Genomic DNA, 20,146 nt, shown 5'->3' on the forward strand with positions numbered 1-20,146 from the left:
TAGTTGCTGCTGCGGCAGCTGCTACCAGTCAACAGTCTAGTATCAGTACCACTTCTAGCCTTCTAAAGCTGCTGAAAAAAAGCTAGGTAAATAGGCAGTTCTCTATACTATGGCTCCTAGAGCTTCCCTGGTGGCTCAGACAGTAAAGAGTGTGCCTGCAATGCAGGAAACCCGAGTTCGATCCCTGGACAGGGAAGATCCCCTGGAGAAGGAAATGGCAACCACTCCAGTATTCTTGCCTGGAAAATCCCATGGATGGAGTTACCTGTTGGGCTACAGTCTTTGGGGTCACAAGGAGCTGGACACGAATGAGCGACTTTCACATACATATATACCAAGACAAATGCCTGTAAAGCACTCAAGAAAGCAACCGGCTACAAACATAGCTCACAAGAACATGCCTTATACTGAAAAGGTGAAGAAACCACATTTTCATAAGCATCATACAGTGGCTGTCACTGAAAATCGGAAGGACACATAACTTCTCACTTGCAAACTTCCCTTCCAGCATCAAGTGTGAGAAAATGTTCAGGACTTCAAACCAGATCTACACTACCAAAGTGCAGATACCTTCACATTTCTGGAGGCAAATGAGACCTATCTAGTTAGCCTATTTGAAAATGCCTACCTGTGTGTTATCCGTATCGAATATATAACTACTATGCCAAAGGATATGCTGCCAGCATGACTCATGTGTGGAGAATGCACTTACGATGCATTACAAAGGCAAACACTTTATTCTTAAAAAACAACCAACCAAAAAAAAGTACCTAGTTATATGACTGCAAATGAGGGGGAAAAAAACCACCAGGTGAGAGAATAGGTATTAGAGCAAATTCCACTTTGCCCTGTTTTCATTTGTGTGTAAATGTTTAATATTAATGCAGGGACAAAGAACATTCATGCAAGTAAACAATGTTCCAACGAACCAGTTTCAATGAATTTGCTTATAACAATCATAAACAAATCTGTTAACTTTTTCTGCCAAAAAAAAAAAAATTCCTGCCCACTCATGTCTACACAATAAAAACCTAAATTCCTTTATGCACACAAAGCCTTTAGAATTTTAAGACACAATCTGCCAGAACTATCTTCTCTCATTCACCCCAGGCACGCCATGCATTTACCCCAAACTTTCTGTCACTTTTAAAATGCATTATAGACTTTTGTGTTGGAAATGTTATTTTTCCTAACTAAAAGCTCTTATCTTCTCCTTACTTGGCAGTCATCTTTTGCAACCCAATTTAAGTGTTCTCACAGAACCCTCTAAGTAAAGCTGGGCTCCCTCCCTTAGGGTCCCACTTTATTTCCCCATTATGCATTTGTCTCTTTACAAATTTTTGTTTCCCAAACTAGACTAAACTAGACTAGCATCTAGAACTAGGTCAGATTTCTTATTCATCTTTGATTCTCTGATCCATGGCAGCTACTAACTCGGTGCTTAACTGAATGAATTCAACAGTATTAGGAGCTACAGAAATCTACAGTAAGAAAAATTAAAGTATATTTATGATGAAATAAAAACAGGTAATATCCTTTGAAACAAGAAAGATACTTATAGTCAAACTACAATGCTTTGGTTGCACTAGAAAATTTCACTTAGGTAATAAACGAAGGGCATGGTTTTCCCAAAGTTAAACCAAAGCTGCTAGACTCACTGCACACCAGTGTCCCCAACCTGTGGGCGCCAGGAATTGGCTTCATGGTAGACAATTTCTCCACAAAGGGAGGGAGGGGTGCATGGGGGAGACTTCGTGTTTCACCTGGCACTCCCTGCCTGCTATGTGGCCCAGCTCCTAACAGGCCGCAGACTGGTGTCTGTTCCTGGCCTGGGGTTTTTAGGGACCCCTGCTGTATAGAAAGATTTAAGTCCAGATCTTTTTTCTTAACTATGTCACTTACCCATGAATTTTTCTCTACTGGAAAGCCACTGTATTTCTGCTAATAGGTGAACAACTCTGCAAGTCTTACAGCAATTACACAGCATCAAATCTAAAGCACAGTCATGCTGTTGTGTAGCTAACAAAGGTTTGGTTTTGTTATGGTTTGTTATGTAGTCAAAGGTATGGTTTTCTCATGGATGTGAGAGTTGGACTATAAAGAAAGCTGAGCGCCGAAGACCTGATGCTTTTGAACTGTGGTGTTGGAGAAGACTCTTGAGAGTCCCTTGGACTGCAAGGAGATCCAACCAGTCCAACCTAAAGGAAATCAGTCCTGAATATTCACTGGAAGGACTGATGCTGATGCTGAAACTCCCAATACTTTGGCCACCGGATGCAAAGAACTGACTCATCTGAAAACACTCTGATGCTGGGAAAGATTGAAGGTGGGAAGAGGAGGGGACAACAGAGGATGAGATGGTTGGATGGCATCACCAACTCAATGGACATGAGTTTGAGTAAACTCCAGTAGTTGGTGACGGACAGAGAGGCCTGGAGTGCTGCAGTCCATGGGGTCTCAAAGAGTCAGACACAACTGAGTAACTGAACTGAACTAAGTCAGTAAGTTGTGTCTCAGACTTCTGCGACCTCATAGACTGTGGCCCCGCCAGGCTCCTCTGGCTACGGGAATTCTCAGGCAAGAATAGTGGAAAGTGAAAGTGAACTTGCTCAGTCGTGTCCAACTCTTTGCAAACCCCTGGACTGTAGCCTACCAGGCTTCTCCGTCCATGGGATTCTACAGGCGAGAATACTGGAGTGGGTTACTATTTCCTTCTCCAGCGGATCTTCCCGACTCAGGGATCAAACCTGGGTCTCCCACATTATAGGCAGATGCTTTAACCTCTGAGCCACCAGGGAAGCCCTGGAGTGGTAGCCATTTCCTTCTCCAGGAGATCTTTCTGACTCAGGGATACAAGCTATGTGTCCTGCTTGGTAGGCAAAATCTTTACTACTGAGCCACCTGGGAAGCCCACAATCAGTAATACAACTAACCAAAAAGACAAGTTAATTGGTTCTTCTATTCATGTCAACTGGTTATACTCCAGAGTTTTCGAAAGTCAGAGTTATCAAACACATTAAGTTCTCCCAGAAACAAACATTCTTAACATGGATCCTGCTTTAAAACAACATTTCACACTGAATCTTATAAACAAATAACCTGTTAATCTAGTAAGTTATTTCAACAAATATCTATATATTCTAAATCAATTTTTCTTAGGATCTTATTAGACTAAAAAGTTTCATTTAAAAGCTGTACTTTGTTACATGTTTCAATTATTAAAAAGCAGTAAAAACAGGTCTTACTTGATAATATAAAAAAACCTATCAAATCTAACAATCATTTAGGATTTATGCTGACAGGTCATATCAGATCCATGACTTCAAACAACTAAGCATATTTAATAACTAAGACATGACTTAATTTTTATTTAATCGATACATATTCATGTATAGCATATTATGCTGGCCCCTAAACCAATACAGGATGAAGGTAATAACAATAATGAAGGTAGTAACATTTATGGTAACAGATAACACTTATAAGAATGCTTATTAAGTAAAAGACACTCTATATGTATTAACTCATTCAATTTTCCCAAAAGCCCAAGGAGGCAGTTACTAGTATCCGCATTTAACTTAGGTACTGGGAAGTTAAATAACTTGCCCAAGGTCACAAAACTGGTACTTGAACCCAGGCACTCTTTCTGTTGTGTCTTGACTTTGAATTAACTTATAATAAAGAGGTGTAATTTTTTAAATGTCAAAAGCTACAGCATTATGGCATTTCAGGGTTAGAAAAATGGTATTAGATTGGAAGAGGAAAATCAGGAAAGGTTTCTTATACTAGTAAGAAAGGCTAGATTTTGCTGTTTAGGTAGCATTTTAACAGCTTGCTTTTAAAAAGCATAAAAAATTCGAGACAGTTGCATGGCATGGCCAAAAAACATTTTTTTTTTTAATTTTAAAAATAAAATTTAAACATATTGGGAATTAGCTGGCAGCCAGTGGTTAGGACTCAGCACTTTCACTGACAGGGCCTAGTTTTGATCCCTGGTAGGAGAAGGCAATGGCACCCCACTCCAGTACTCTTGCCTGGAAAATCTCATGGACGGAGGAGCCTGGTAGGCTACAGTCCATGGGGTCGCTAAGAGTTGGACACGACTGAGCGATTTCACTTTCACTTTTCACTTTCATGCACTGGAGAAGGAAATGGCAACCCACTCCAGTGTTCTTGCCTGGAGAATCCCAGGGACAGCGGAGCCTGGTGGGGTGCTGTCTATGGGATCGCACAGAGTCGGACACTACTGAAGCGACTTAGCAGTAGCAGCAGCAGGGGAACTAAGATTCTGCAAGCAGCATGATATAGCCAAAACAACGACAAACAAACAAGAAACACGACAAATTCAAGACACAGATCTCAGTAAGTTTCATACAAAGAGTAATCTCCATACAAAGAGTAATCTCTCAATACTCTCAACAGTAGGTTTCAGTGGCAATCTTATATCAATGAAAATGTTCATATCCATGGCTACTTTTTTTTTAAGTCTTCATTGAATCTATTACTATATTGCTTCTGTTTTACGTTTTGTTTTTTTGGCCATGAGGCATCTGGGATCTCACCTCCCCAACTGGGGATCGAACCAGCATTCCCTACGTTAATGGGAAGGCAAAGTATTTACCACTGGGCCACAAAGGAATTCCCTCTATGTCTACTTTATGTATGCTTGGTTCAGTTTAGTTTCATTAAACAAAAGAGTAGTGCAATTACTATTGTTTCCAAACCTGAGACAAAGTAAACAGAAGTATGCAGTAGAGAGGAGACATCTGTTTACTTACACTACAACTATATCCATCCCTTCTTCCATTATACTAACAGAAAACCAGGCTCAGGAAAAATATACATTAAGAATCTTGATCTAAAAGACCACATCGTTTTTGCCAATCATCTGCCATCACTGCTAGTCACAATCATTTTGCCAAAGACTTTAAAAAAATTTTTGTCAATGTTGATTTTTATTTATTTGGCTGTGCCGGGTCTTACTTGCTGCATGTAGAGATCTAGCTCCCTGACCAGGGATTGAACCTGGGTCTCCTGTATTGGGAACTCGGAGTCTTAGCCACTGGACCACCAAGAGAAGTCCTGCTAAGATTTTTTTTTTTTAAACAACAGAGAAGGTTCGTAGAAAATTAGATTGTAAGCAGCAATACCTGGATAGAACACTTTAAATCTGTGCAATAAGCCTCCTAAAAGAACATGCCTCTACATATCATGACACCTATTACACTATCATAACTAAGTAAGATCCTCAATACCAATGAATTGGTTTTTAAAGTAGATGTCTTCTGGAACCTTAATTTACAATAGGTATTTGAAAATAAATTTAATGCTATGTTTTTCACAACTTCCTATTTTCAACCCCATCTTTTTTTTCAATTTGGGCTAGTGGTGATGGTACACAAGTCACCTGGAAACACATTGTGCTTCTCCCCTTTGTTTTGGCAAAAAATTACAATACCTGGTACTAAGAAACAAAACATTTATGTGACTAATTCAGAGAAAGGAAAATTAAAGAGAGGCAACAATCCTAACAATGTACTCAAGAAAGTACTTAAATAGTAGTTTTCATGTAAAAATCAAAGTTCACCCATTTAAAACTCCCTAAAAACCAGATGTTAAAAAAATACTTCGTGTTATTCACTCAGGGCAAGTGACACATGACAGCACATAGCACATCAGAGAACAGTCACTAATGTAGCTGAAATGAGGCTAAAACAAAATTGGCTTGGGATAGGAGACAACAAAAACATTAAGAATTTCTGGTTAAAGAGGACAGATTGAATGAAAGCATTTAGCTCTAAAGCTTCCCAAAATATCTCTGAAACAAGAATAAAGAAAATTTTTAAAGAGCATAAATCCATAGGAAACCAAAAACACGATTTTAGAAGCTGGAAAGCAGAACAGGTGGTAATGACTCTTACACCAGAGAAGGTTGAAACCTGTATTAGTCTAGACGAAAAACAAAGACACCTGGTTTACAGCACATACCACATTTACATTTACAGCAAAAGACCTCTCAACTCTTTGGAGAAGTGCTTCATCCTAGTGTTGAGGCAGCGCAAATAGAAGATGGGCCGAAGCATTACGTGGTGCCACAAAGTGAAGATGTGCTCAAAAAGCAAGGATGAGCACAGATGCCAACCAGAAAGAGCTTCCCTGGCCAAGACTGCAACAGCCTGAGCAACAAGATTAGTAACAATAATTTGGGGTTATAATACAAAGAATAAAATAAAATCTGTACGTCTATACTGATATAAATAAATAAGTAAATAAATGGAGGAGAAGGGACAGCTTCTGTTCACAAAAGAATTCCAATTAATAAATGTAGAAATGAGGGAAAGAGAAAATCTTAACAATAGCAAGATCTACACATGGATGCTAAAACTAGAGGGCAAAAGTTTAAGCAGAAACAGGATATCTGCATGGTCTCAAAGTAGTTAGTAATTATTAAAGAGGAAAATAGTAGCTTTACAGTGGAGAAACCTAGCAGAATCCCCTGAACCCAGTGATCACAGGTTAATATTACCAGTAGGACACGTCACCACCCTGTCACCTCCACCCCCTCCAAACGATGCACTGGGAAGGACATAACACTTCTGTGATATCCTTCTCTTTAACAACCTCTGTCTGATCTTGAGAAAATATCAGACAAACCCAAATTGAGAGCCATTTTGCAAAAATGACTAGTACTGTTCAAAATGTCAACGTCATGAAAAAGAAAAGTATGAGAAAGTGCCACAAATAAAGGAAACTAAGGAGACATGAACTAAGGTTCAGGATGGGGAGCACGTGTATACCTGAAATTTTTTTTAATTTTAAAAATAAAAAAATAAAAAAATTCAAAAAAATAAAAAAATAAAATAAAAAAAAATAAAATCACCAACTTCAATTGAAATAGGGATTATTTTCTGGCTCTTCTACAGCTTATAAAAATATTAGCAATATAATAATAAGAATAATACATAAGTTCCAATATTTTGGCCATCTAATGCAAAGAGCTAACTCACTGGAGAAGACCCTGATGCTAGGAAAGATTGAGCACAGGAGGAGAAGGGGGCGACAGAGTATGAGACGATTGGATGGCATCATCAACTCAATGGCCATGAGTAAAAAAAAATTAAAAAAAAAAAAGGAGACATGACAACAAAATTGAATGAGGTATTCTGAATTTGGATCTTGGAATAAAAACAAACATTAGTGGAAAACTAGTTAAATCTAAATAAATTCTATAGTATAGTTAATAGTATTGTACTAAGGTTAGTTTCTTACTTTAATAAGTGTTCTATGATTTATATGAAGAGATTATCATAAGGAAAAGCTTGGTGATGGGTATACGGGAACTCTGTGTATTCCTTTTTCAAGACTTCTATTAAAAAAAAAAATTAAAAAGAAAAACCTAAAAGGCTCAGATACTCTGGGAGCAAGAGTGAGGTCCAAGCTAGAATAGGAGATCAAAGTCTGCTTAAGAAACAGTCAAAACTTCCAGATCCTCTCTCCTACTCTTTGACCCCTTCTTGGCAAGAGACTAAACAACCTCAGGAGAGTATAACACAAGGCGTCTTTGGACAAGAGGACGCCAGGTGCAACTGAACTGGAAGGCTGCCACACTGGGAAGTGGCTTTCCATGTGGTGCTAGTGGTATAAAACCCGCTTGCCAACGCAGAAGCCTTAAGAGACCTGGGTTCGATCCCTGAGTTGGGAAGATCCCCTGGAAGAGGGCATGGCAATCCATTCCAGTATTCTTGCCTGGAGAATTCCATGGACAGGAAGATCCTTGCGGGCTACAGTCTAGGGTCACAGAGTCAGACTCAACTCAGCAGGCATGCATACTGAAAACTGCAGAATTAAATGAAAGTGCACTTGTGTATGTCATGATAAAACCCACATTCCCTTTTCCTACTCAACTCCAAAGCCTGTTCTCTTCAAGGAACAGACCAGAAATCTTTTCTGGGAAATCAATTCAGCACAAGAGAAAAATCTGTCACTGGGAGTCCAAGGAAATTATCCAGACATATCCAATGAACAGGGAAAACCATAATCACTCACTGGCAGAGCTTCCATTCAGCTTTTTAAGGACCCTCAGAATTCTAAATAAACACTGACTTCCAAGGAATACCAGACATCTAAAACAAAAATCTAATATAAAAGACAAAGCCCAAAGCCAACAAACAGAAAAAGGAAATCTGGAGAAAAGAGAATATTCAGAGAAGAAACGTATCAATAATTCCCTAAGAGAGAAAAGATATTATATCCACGAAAAGAATATTATCATTTAAACTTTTTTAGGAAAAAAAAGTACTTGGAAATTATACACATTAATAGCAGAAATAAAACCTTAGTAGAAGAATTAGAAGATAAAGTTGAGAAAAATCTCCCAGAAAGCAGACGAAAAAGAAAGAAATGGAAAATAGATGTAAACACAGAAGAAAATTAGAGAAGCCAGTCAGTAGGCCTAATACCTAAACAACAGGAATTCAAGAGAAACAGAGAAAATGAAGGGGAAGAAACCGAAGAAATGACTTAAGGAAATCTCCTAGAACTGATAAGATAAATTTCAGATTGAATAAGACTACCCTGAATCCAGCAGAAATGGAGAGAAATAGACCTTTACACATAATCCAGAAATTTCAGAACTCTAGGGGAAAAGTCTCCAAGCTTCCAGAGGAAAAATAAAATTCAAAATCTTCTAGGCATCTGATGTCTCAACAGCAACACTGAAAAAAAGATAGCAATGGAGCAATGTTTTCAAAATTGGGAAAAAATATTTCTGATCGAGAATTCCCTGCCCACCAAACTATCTACAAAGAGAACAGAAACAACATTTTAAGGACGTGAAGTCTCAAAAAAATTACAGCCCATCCTGAAAGCTATTGAAAATGGTCCCCCAAAATGAGAACACAAAGAAAGATGAAGGCATCAAATACAGAACCAGGAACTCCTAGAGAGACCTGCGGGAAACTAAGATGATTATAAACGTAAATCTAAGACAACAGCTGCAATTCGAGAAAATTCATCCAAAGAAACTGGTAGGTTTGAACATAATGAGGAGAAGATTTATACACTTGAGAGTTTGGACTAACTCAGGGTTTCTCAACAGCAGCACTACTGACATTGTGGACAACAGAATTCTTTGCTGTAGGAGGCTGTCTGGTGCAGTTAGGACGATGCTCGGCAGCATAGCTTGCTTCTGCTCACTAGACATCAGAAGCACACTACTGCCCTTGCTCACCTACCCAACATCGCCAATATCCTTAGGTGAGAAGCACCTGGTGAAATTCATGATAAGTACACAGAAAACTAAGCAAAAGTAAATTTTTAGAAAGTATTAATTCATGGAAAACACAAAATGCTACACAGGAAGGGAAAATAATCACTATAAACTACAAAGTTCAACTATGTATACAGTCACGTTGACATAAACTTTGAACTTTTACGTATCTGAACAACCTGCAATCTGACAACACTGGGATGACTGGGCAGAAATGAGAAGTGTGCCTCTGTGTTTGGGGACAGTAGTAAGCCTAAACTTCCATCGTGGGAAGTCAGTAGACAATTTCTTCAACTGAAAAATCACGAAGGAAAATGACAGGAACACTACTCTGAGATGTGGAGATAAATATCTGAAGAATGAGTTGAAAGTGGTTGCCTCTGGAGAGCCTAAAACGGAAGGGGAGGGGAATCTGTACAGCAGAGCTATTCAACTCTTTTAAATATGTGCATGTATAACTTTGATAAAAATTAATTGTAAAAAACAAATCAATTGAGACTATATTATGAAGGACTTTCCTACTACTTAAGGCCAAAGTGACCCAGAAACAAACAGCTATACAACTTTGAGGAAGTTACTTACTCTTTAAGCATACTTCCTATCTATCTACAAATACACAGTGAAAGAGCCGGCTTAAAGAGCTTTACATGCATTAAATGAGAAAGAGTGTAAACTGTTTAGTGGTGTCTGGCACAAAGTGTTTATACATCGTATCTAGTATTTGATTTGCAATCAGAGAGTAATAATTATAAATTTTAAGACAGGTAAGTCATAATCTCATGTGTTTTAGAAAGTAATGGCTATTGTGGAGAAGACAGTTATTAAACAAAAGAGCCTAAAAGCACAGAGACCATTTAAAAGGCCTATATTGAAATGAGACGACAGACAGAGGCAGAGCCATGAAGAGAAAGATAAGGATACAAGATATCTTGCAAGTGATGGTCTAACTATATACGCAAAAAGGAGGAGTTAAAAAAATGTTCTAACTTAAGTAAACAGAAGATGATGACACTAACTGAATAAGAGAATACAAAGAATTATGCTGGGAGGAGGACTAAGAAGAGAGGAAAGAAAAATGAGGTTGATACTACACGTATTTAATCTGTAGGTCCTAGAGTACAACCAACTACAGATATCCAGTATGCAGGTGGAAATCTGAAACTGGAAGAGAGGTCAGGGCTTGAGATATTAAAAACATGTAAATTACAATCAAAGGTTGAAGCCATACAAATTAAAATATTCATTTGACATGCTCCACAATAGATACTGATGGAATTGATTTGAAAAAAAAAAAAGACAATAGAGATGAAAAACAAGCTGTTTTAATGTTTTGGGGGCTCTCAATATCAATGGTCCTGAAAAATGAGGTCATTGTGAAGTTCAAATGAGTTAATATACACAAAGCACATATAACAGTATGTGACATTTAATAAAAGCTCAATAAATTTTGGATTATTAGTATCATCATTAGTTCCAGATAGAAGTAGTGTTTATTGACTTCCCTGGTTAAGAACCCACCTGCCAATGCAGAAGACACGGGTTAATCCCTGGTCTGGGAAGATTTCACATGCTGTGGGGCAATTAAGCCTGTGCTCCACAATAAGAGAAGTAGTGATTATTACATGGAAAAGAGAAGCAGAAAAAAATTCACTGAGATATGGAATCACATATTCTTTTCTTTCACTTTTCCATCCTTTCTACATTTATATTTTCCTTGGACACCACTTTTCACATATAGTGAAAGTATTATTTTAAAACCACTAGGTACATTGTAATATCCTTAATTATACCATAAGATACTTGAGGAAAAAATAATTTTTTTCTACTTTTTCTAAATAATCCCTGTATGGCAGCATACAGCAATGTACAGTGAGTACTCAACAAATATTAATGTTACAAATTCTTTATAAGGAAACAAAATAAAAGCAACAAAGGAATAAATAAAAATTGGAATGATATTAAAAGCCAAAGATCTCAAAGTCAACATCAACATACAACAATTCAAAGACAAACAGAAGAGTGAAAAGGTGAGGGGAAAAGCTTTATTGTTAACCACACAGAACAGACCACACTCTCTTTGCTCTCCTCTGGGTACAATAAAATTAGAAGAAATACTAAAAACACTGGATTATGTCTAAAACAGAGCAAGCTGAGAAACACTTAGAGACCTGAGGATGCTCAGACTTTAAAACAGAGCTTGGTCCTCCTATTCCCTTCCCCCATGTTCAACAATGGAAAAAAGCTATCCTTTGGAAAATGATTGAAAATTTCTCTGCTGTCCGGAGCCAACAATCAACAGATGGCAGTTATAGAGATCTAGACTTCTCTCAGCTCAAAAACTTAAAACAGATTTCTCAAAAGACAAAGATATTACCCGAGATGTCATGAAGGTATTCAAGCTGAGGTTGGAAAACAGCTTGCCAAGGATGTTATGAAAAACATCCAAGCAGGGGAAATTGGTTAGAAACTGGTTTCCTTGCAACCCTGTAACCAGATCAATGAATATTACTGAAGATCTGCTTCAGAAAGGACACTATCCTAGACCTATAGTTTGTCGTTGTTCAGTCATTCAGTTGTGTCCGACACTTTGGGACCCCACGGACTGCAGCACACCACGATTCCCTGTCCTTCACAATCTTCTGGAGTTTGCACAAACTCATGTTCACTGAATCAGTGATGCCATCCAACCATCTCATCCTCAGTCGTCCCTTTTTCCTCCTGCCCTTGATCTTTCCCAGCATCAGGGTTTTTTCCAATGAGCTGGCTCTTCTCATCAGGTGGCCAAAGTATTAGAGCTTCAGCATCAGTCCTTTCAATAAATATTCAGGTCTGATTTCCTTTAGGATTGACTGGTTTGATCTCCCTGCTGTACAAGGGACTCTCAAGAGTCTTCTCCAGCATCACAATTCAAAAGCATTAATTCTTCAGTGCTCAGCCTTCTTTATGGTCCAACTCTCACATCCATACATGACTACTGGAAAAACCACTGCTTTGACTATATGGACCTTTGTCAGCAACTGATGTCTCTGCTTTTTAATACACTTGTCTAGGTCTGTCAAACCTAGACAAACCAGACCTACACAAACCTAAACAAGGTACTAACCTATATCTTCACAACCCTAGGCAAACCTAAACCTATAGTACATATTAAAAAAAAAAAAAAGCGCGGGTGAGAGACACATAAGATCTCTGCTGTCAAGACATCCACAATGAATACTAATAAAATACAGTTGAGACTATAATAGATGATCAGTGAACCAGTGACGCTGCTCAGTCATGTCTGATTCTTTTCGATCCCATGGACTGTAGCCTATCAGGCTCCTCCATCCATGGAATTTTCCAGGCAAGAGTACTGGAGTGGGTTGCCATTTCCTTCTCCAGGGGATCTTCCCAACCCACGGATCAAACCCAGGTCTCCCGCATTGTAGGCAGATGCTTTACCGTCTGAGCCACCAGGGAAGCCCATAATAGATGACACAAAGCACTATTTACTAACTGGCAAATGAATTCTGTTCGTATATAAGTCTTCTAAGAAGGAGAAATCCTTAAGGTTAAATGGTCACAAAAGTTTTTTAAGAATAAATGAGATATGAGATACTTAAGGAAAGAGGTGTATGAATGTTCTGAATTGGTGGGCAGAAGTAGGAAAGAGGAGGCAGCACAAATAGAAGTGAAAAGCAAGTTAAAGAAAAACCTGTTTGGCTACATTAAAAACTTGCTTTGAAGGAGAAGAGATAAGCTTTCTCAAAGGGCAGATTGTGGCCAGAATCAAACTATATCAATACTAAGTCTTGAACACCAAGCTAAGTAACTTCAAATGTATCCTGTATACAGCATTTGTACCAACTACTTAACTCTACTATAGCCATAGACAATAGTAAAAAAATGGGCATGGCTGTGTTTCAATAAAACTTTATTTATGAATACTGAAATCTAAACTTCCATGTATCACAGATTATTATTATCTTGATATTTTTCAACAATTTGACAATGTAAAAATAATTCTTAACTCTTGAGCCAAACAAAACAGGCTACAGTTTGAATTTGGCCCAGGGACTGTAGTTTGCCAAGCCCTGCATGACACTTAGCTGCCACCTTCAGCAGTCTAAGGTACAGTTTTGTCCTTGAGCTTCTAGGACCAGAATAATATACTATTCGTTCAACAACTGCACACACATGAATGCATATACTTTATCAATATATCTAAATCTAATAAGGGTCAGAGGTTCCCTTAAAAAAAAAAAAAAAAAAGACAAAGCTGTCCATATAGTTGGTAGTAAGCCATTAGAACAGAACCAAGACATTTTAAAATTCTGTAATTTATTTTCACATAATAAATATAGTTAGAGAGTTACAAACCATTCTCACAGAGCCTCTAGGTTACATGGAGGGATGTGTAGAATAAGAGTATAATCAAGGGGATGTGAGTTCTAGTCCTAGCTCTGTCCTTTATTTACTCATTATGTGACCCTGAACAAGTCCTTTTCAATCCTCTGGCCCTAATTTCCTCATCTGTAAAAGTGAAGGCGCATAAGTTATAATATTAGATGATCACATCACTATGTGCTCTCTCAGCTTTAACACTATATAATTCTACTTCTATCAGACAAGGATGACAAATATCAGACAAAAGTGATAATTAAAGACACAGAAAAAGAGAAAGACATTGACCAAATGAGTGACCAAATAGGACAAACAGGTACGAGAAAAAGGCCCCAAAACACAGTATTACTAAAATCAAGGATTTTTTTAAAGTATCAAATGCAAAAGAAAACTCAAGGAAGAGAAGCAGGAAAGAAGAGAAGTATGGCCATCAAAAAAGAATGAACCACTTAACTAGTGAACAAAATGACAGACCTGAGATTTGAGAGTAGTGTGCATGCTTCCAGGAATCATGAAAGGAGTCAGGGAAAAAGAAAAGACTGAAGATGAGTCTGGGGAATAGAAAATAAAGGCACGTGATCGAGAAGGAGTAAGAAACAAAAAAGTCAGAAGTCAGGACGAGTTTGAAGCTTCAAGTAAAGGAATTAGTCTTAAAGGAGAGGCATTTAATCTTTAAAAAACAAAATTTATTAGGGTATAGTTGTTTTACAATATTGTGTTAATTTCTGCTGTACAAGGAAGTAAACCAGTTGTATGTGTACATATATCTCTCCCCTCTTGGATCTCCCTCCCCCCACCCACCAAATCCCTTCCCACCCATCAGTGAGGCATTTAACCTCTAAAATCCAAAAGGTAAAAGCAGCACTTGCAGGTATGTTCCTGTTGAAGTATATCTATATCATGTTTTCTATAAACCAAATTATTAGGGAAATAAACCTAATATTGAGCTTTTCATAAAGCAAAGTTCCACCAATATTTTCTAATGGTCAAAAAATTAAGAAAGGACTAACTTTGCTTTTCACAGAAATGAAAACCAGCACTGTGTAGCTCTAAAAGAAAATTCATTTTTAATATCTCATAGTATCTATCACTTTCATCCTTGCATAAAAGTTTACTTTTGTAGAAAATTGCTTAGCCCCTACTTTGAGCTCAATGAATACTAATGTTACCTTTCTTAGTAGCCTTAAGAAGTTCCCAAGGTAAGAATTCTGATTAATTCATCTGTTTATTATTTTCTGTGCAGATGGTGCTTGATGAATAAATACTGACACATACGAACTGAGTTTTAAAAAACTGTCCTTGCAAAACAATCATCTGATAAAGTTGGGAAAATATTCCTATCACTTATACACAACTCCAATAATACTTTTGCAGTGTCAGAGCTTGCTCAAGTACCAACAAATAGCTACAAAGCAACCAAAAAAGGTAAAAAAAAAAAAAAAGAATTAAAAAAATTTAAGATCATCCCAAACTATCAAGATCCGATATAGCTAATTTCAATCGACACTTGCATCTATTTGAGGTATATGAGAAATAAAAATCCAAAGCATTCGCCTGATGATCAGCCAGTTAAAAATACACATTTGGACACCCTGAAGATATTTATAAAGCCAACAGAGATACTATTAATATATTGAAATTCACTGGCCAGTGCTGGATTCTATCATTAATCTTCTCCTGCTATTCAAGAGAAGCCAAGAAGTCAAGCCTTCTCATATCACTTGCTTTTAAGAATGTAAGAAGTCACCCAAACTGGCATACACAACCCAACTACAAAAAGTAGTTCAACTCTCCATATGGTAATGCTTCGCTACCTCTTACCTTTACTTGAAAGTCACATTTACTACTTTTCAACGATCTTCGGTAGGCCTCATTTAGGCAGGCCCCTAGTACCACCAAGTAAGAAACAGGAGTTCAAAAAAGTCGTAACAGTTAACTGCCCTCGCACAAAGCTCAAGTTGGGCGTAGATTTCACAAGCCCTGAGAGCTATGCCACTGTCAAAACCAGAAGCAGCACCGTCACCCCGTCGTGCACATCGGCCACTGTTGCAGAATTTTTTCTTTGAAATTACCTCTCCACCTTGGCTCAATATGTTAAATACTTAAGCTACCCTCTCCCCCTAGAGCAGGACCAGATTCCTTCCAGTCCACTCCGTTTATTGTCCAGCACCACAAATCCAAGGGGAGAGGTCTCCGCTCCCCCGACCCCCGAGATCCAGCCCGGTTTCCTAGCTGCTCGCGGCACCCACCATGCACCACCCCCCAACCCCGCACCACACACCTCCTCCTTCCCCCACGGCCGGGCCAGCCCACGAGCTGGGCCCGCAGCCCGCCCCTCGCCCCCGGCCTGCGCTGCTGGCAGCGGCCGCAGGCCTTGGGCCTAGCCTCCTCCGCCGGCCCCTCACCTCCTTCGGGACCAGTTGGTTCTCCTCGCCGGGCACCATCGCTCAGACTCCCGGCCGCTCCTCTCCGCCCTGCCGGAGGAGGGGGAGGGTGGCGGCGCCTCTCTAGCTCAGGAGAAAAACGGCAGCGGAAGTCATCCTCTCCACCGCCGGCGCTCGGGCTATCGCGGAGGCCTCAACCTGGGCCTCAGACACCAACGCGCAGACACCGACCCAAGGCTCCGCCGCCGCAGCCGCCGTCGCCTTCGTCGTCGGCCCCTCCCCCCGCTCGCTGCAATCAATGGAAAAATGGCGGCGGCCGCTCTCGCGAGAATTCGGGCCGTCGGGCTCCGATCCCGGCGCCTGGCGCCCAAGGTACCCAGACAGCTGTCGTTCGCAACTAATTACCTCGGCTCTCACTCGGCTTCGAGATGTATAAAATTGGTTGAGCGGCCAAGGAAACGCTTTTCGGAGACGATTCCAGACTGTCCATCTCGGGACTCCCTCTGCCGGCAGGGAAAGGACCAGGCCTCAGGTCCTCCATGCCTTTCAGGGCTCCTCGAACTCTCCGTCCACCGGGGAGAGACTCGACCCTAAAGCCTCACCTCTGGCCCTACTGCCAACACTGCTCGCCCTCCCTGTTAGAAGAGCTGCTGAACTCTTCCCTCTTTTCAGACCTCCGGTCTCTGCCTGGAAGAGAAAGCATCACGGACTGCCTCCCGGCCTCCGCCCTCAGACACGGTCCCAGCCAGAAAGGACTGCGTTTTCTTTCCCCTTTCCCTACCCTCCCGAAGGCCCGGCTCGAGGGACCTCAAGTCTAGTCTCCTGCTTGGGGAGGGGACAAGTCCATAGTTCGCGAAAGAGATATCACTTTCCCTCCAGACCCCCTCCATCAGAGCGGCACTCTGCTGGGCCATTTCGGGGAACTTCCTTCTCGGACAGGTTCAGGTCTGGGGCTGAGATAGCTTCAGAGAGTGGGGCTGCAGTTTGGACCTAGGATCCTCTTTTAAAAATGTTTTTAAAGTACGTTGAAACCACTGCCAGTTCTCCTTTGGCAGTAAGCATTGTACTGTTTTATAGGCAGCAAAGTTTGCGATGGTTATTTTTCTAAATCCTGCTCGTTCCTCAAACTTCCCTTATGAAAACCTGGTGGGATGTCCTTCTTGAAGACTTACGTGGTACAGCGATGTTTTCGCACTCAGATAATATAATTCTGCTACGTTCCTAACACCCACAGTATCAACTACCTGTCTAAACTGTGTGTTCTCTCCAAACGTTTTTTTTTTATTGCGCTTCCGAATTACAAAAAGTCTCTATACTTATGTAAGTTTAGACACGTCCTGTTGTGTATGATGTAAAGCATTTTTAAAGTGTAAAAAGGATAAAGATGAAATAAACATTTAAAGTAGCTAAGAGTTATTTTCTATATTAATTATCTTTTAAAAATCCGTGTTATCTTCACTAAAAATATTTAGCGAAAGCAATATGATAGTCTAAGTTTCAGTGATTTAAAAAATCTGTAATACTTTATGAAACAGTTATTAAAATATGTGATTCAACGTTCAGGTTATTTCTGTACTTCACAATTTAACGGCTGTCATAAGCTGAAAGAGATAACTCACAAAGATATGTAGATCCTAATGGAAGAAATACATCTTTGGCTGCTCTTCCTAATGCAAGTATCCATTTTTGTCATTTCCATCCACCAACCATGAAAAGTTTTTGTTTGAAATTCAACTAGTAACTTTCTGTCTTCCCTTATGTCAGTCAGAAGATGTTGCATTTTTATATATTTTCAAAACTCTTCGGAATGCATTGCTTGGAAGATTTCTTCTAACAGGTTGGAAAATTCTGCCTTCAAGTTTTAGCATACATGTGTAAGGTGATTTTATTTTTTTTTTTGAATTCTGATCTTGTGAGTATTTAAATTTTTGATATTTTGTGTATCATGGATTTTTGCATCAATTTTGACTTTTTAAAATATTGCATGTAGATGTTCATCTTGATTGCTGAGTTTGGGGCATCCTCTTAAATTTTGGGCCCGAAGTGAATGCCTCACTTGCCTCACTATAGCCCCAGCCTTGGATAGCACACAATATGTCATTTTACATCAAAATCACATAATGGAAATATTCTCAAATCTCTGATTTCAAAATGTCATGCCCATTACTTAATAAGATGGCTTCTGTAGAGCTCATGCTAGAATCAGATATGTCATCTCTATCATCTTCCCCTTTGCACCTGCTTTATTATCTCCAACTCATATTTTCTTTCCAGAAATCTTTTTTAGCTACTTTCATTTTTGTGGGGGTTAATGAAATAACAATATAATTGGTAAATCCACTTAACCCAGCACACCTAAACTAGAGGAAATCACAATATATTAAGACAAAAGAAAATGAAGAAATCTCCAAATTATTTTCCATGTTGTCTCACACTTTTCACTCAGTAGTGAGATGCCAGTGTCAATCTATATATTATATATTTGAAAGACTTAACTTTTTTGTTTTTAGATAAAAAATAAATATTTTTAAAAGGTTTAGTATTTTCTTTCCACCATCCACCATCTCTGGTTGCACACTCTTCTCTTTAAATGCCATTGGCATGAATGTACTAGAGCCTGATGCCTTGGTATGTATACAATAAACATTTGTGGATAAGTATATGAATGCAGAATTGATTAATAAATGAGCAAATAGAGAGGTATGGCTACCTTCCTAGTAAATAAAATTATTGCTATTACATGTATATGTGTTTATTTTACGTATAGATTTTATGTCTCCAGCCTTGACTTCTCTCAGGGGCTCCAAATGAATGCATCCATCTACCTTTTTGATGACTCAAAATGTCTCACATTTAGCTTGAATGAAGTAAAACATTTGATTTCCAAGTCTCCCACCTACCTCCTGCAATATTTACTCCGTCAATTCTTCCCATCTCAATAGCCTATACCATCCTCAGTTCAGTCTGTCAAACCAAAATCTTGAGGATCTTCATCTTACATTCAATTCATTACTAAGTCCTGTTGCTTCCAACTCTGAAATAAAATATATCCCAATCCAACCTTTTTTTTTTTTTTAATTGGCTGTGTGTGTCTTCATTGCAGCGTGTAAGATCTAGTTCCCCAACCAAGGATTGAATCCAGGCCCCCTACTTTGGGAGCATGGAGTCTCAGCCACTGGAACACCAGGGAAGTCTCTGACGACTTCTCTTTATATCTGCTGCTGCCCATCTCACTCTAATCACCATCTTTTCTTGCCTAAACTAATGCATTTGTCTCCTAACTCCTCGCTCCTGGTTTCTACTCTGCCCTCACTCCCTCAAGAGTTTATACTCCACGCAGCACTCCAGAGTGGTGATCTTTTAAAAATTTATTAGATGGTATCTCTCTCTTCCCATCTCGCTCAGCATAAAACCTATATTCCTTGCTATGGTCATTGGTAAAACCCAATGTTATCTATATCTAGCCCTGTCTGCCTTGTTCATCTCATCTACCACTCTTTCGCTTTCACCAATGACCCAGCCGCTCTGCCTTTACTGAAACTTTTAAAATACATTGCTTATCTCTGCTATAAATCCTTTGCCTTGTTATTTCCTTTCTCTAAGATGTTCTTCCCCCAAGTCTTTGCTCTTATCTAGTTCTGCTTTGCTATTTGGGGCTCTCTCAGTTTCTCAACGGAGAAGGCAATGGCAACCCACTCCAGTACTCTTGCCTGGAAAATCCCATGGACAGAGGAGACTGGTAGGCTGTAGTTCATGGGGTCACTAAGAGTCGGACACGACTGAGTGACTTCACTTTCACTTTTCACTTTTATGCACTGGAGAAGGAAATGGCAACCCACTCCAGTGTTCTTGCCTGGAGAATCCCAGGGACTGGGGAGCTTGGTGGGCTGCCATCTATGGAGTCGCACAGAGTCGGACACGACTGAAGCGACTTAGCAGCAGCAGCAGCAGTTTCTCAAAGAGGCCTTTAATGACCACTCGTCTTCAGTGCCTGGCCTGTAATAGGTGCTTCATAAATTTCTGTTGAATTAACATTTTTTACACGAGATTCATGTTTTTAAAAACGTACTGTTTTCTTTATAACATTTTTTGGATTATTTTTCTTTTTCCA

General features: G+C 39.3%; 1 protein-coding gene across 3 annotated transcripts in view; it reads right to left on the reverse strand.

Annotated features, from left to right (window-relative positions):
- The window catches only part of USP47 (ubiquitin specific peptidase 47), a 104,498-nt gene extending 88,173 nt beyond the window's left edge, over window positions 1-16,325 (reverse strand). The window contains exon 1 of one of the 3 annotated variants that reach the window (XM_070803673.1): window positions 16,057-16,325. In XM_070803673.1, coding sequence (XP_070659774.1) covers window positions 16,057-16,095 — 39 coding nt within the window. In that variant the 5' untranslated portion in view covers window positions 16,096-16,325. The remainder of the gene's footprint in view (window positions 1-16,056) is intronic. The other 2 variants (XM_019974846.2, XM_070803674.1) reach the window with 2 other exon arrangements.
- Window positions 16,326-20,146: the final 3,821 nt, after the last annotated feature.

Source organism: Bos indicus, chromosome 15 (genome assembly GCF_029378745.1).
Source record: "Bos indicus isolate NIAB-ARS_2022 breed Sahiwal x Tharparkar chromosome 15, NIAB-ARS_B.indTharparkar_mat_pri_1.0, whole genome shotgun sequence".
In the NCBI taxonomy this organism is placed as follows: domain Eukaryota; kingdom Metazoa; phylum Chordata; class Mammalia; order Artiodactyla; family Bovidae; genus Bos; species Bos indicus.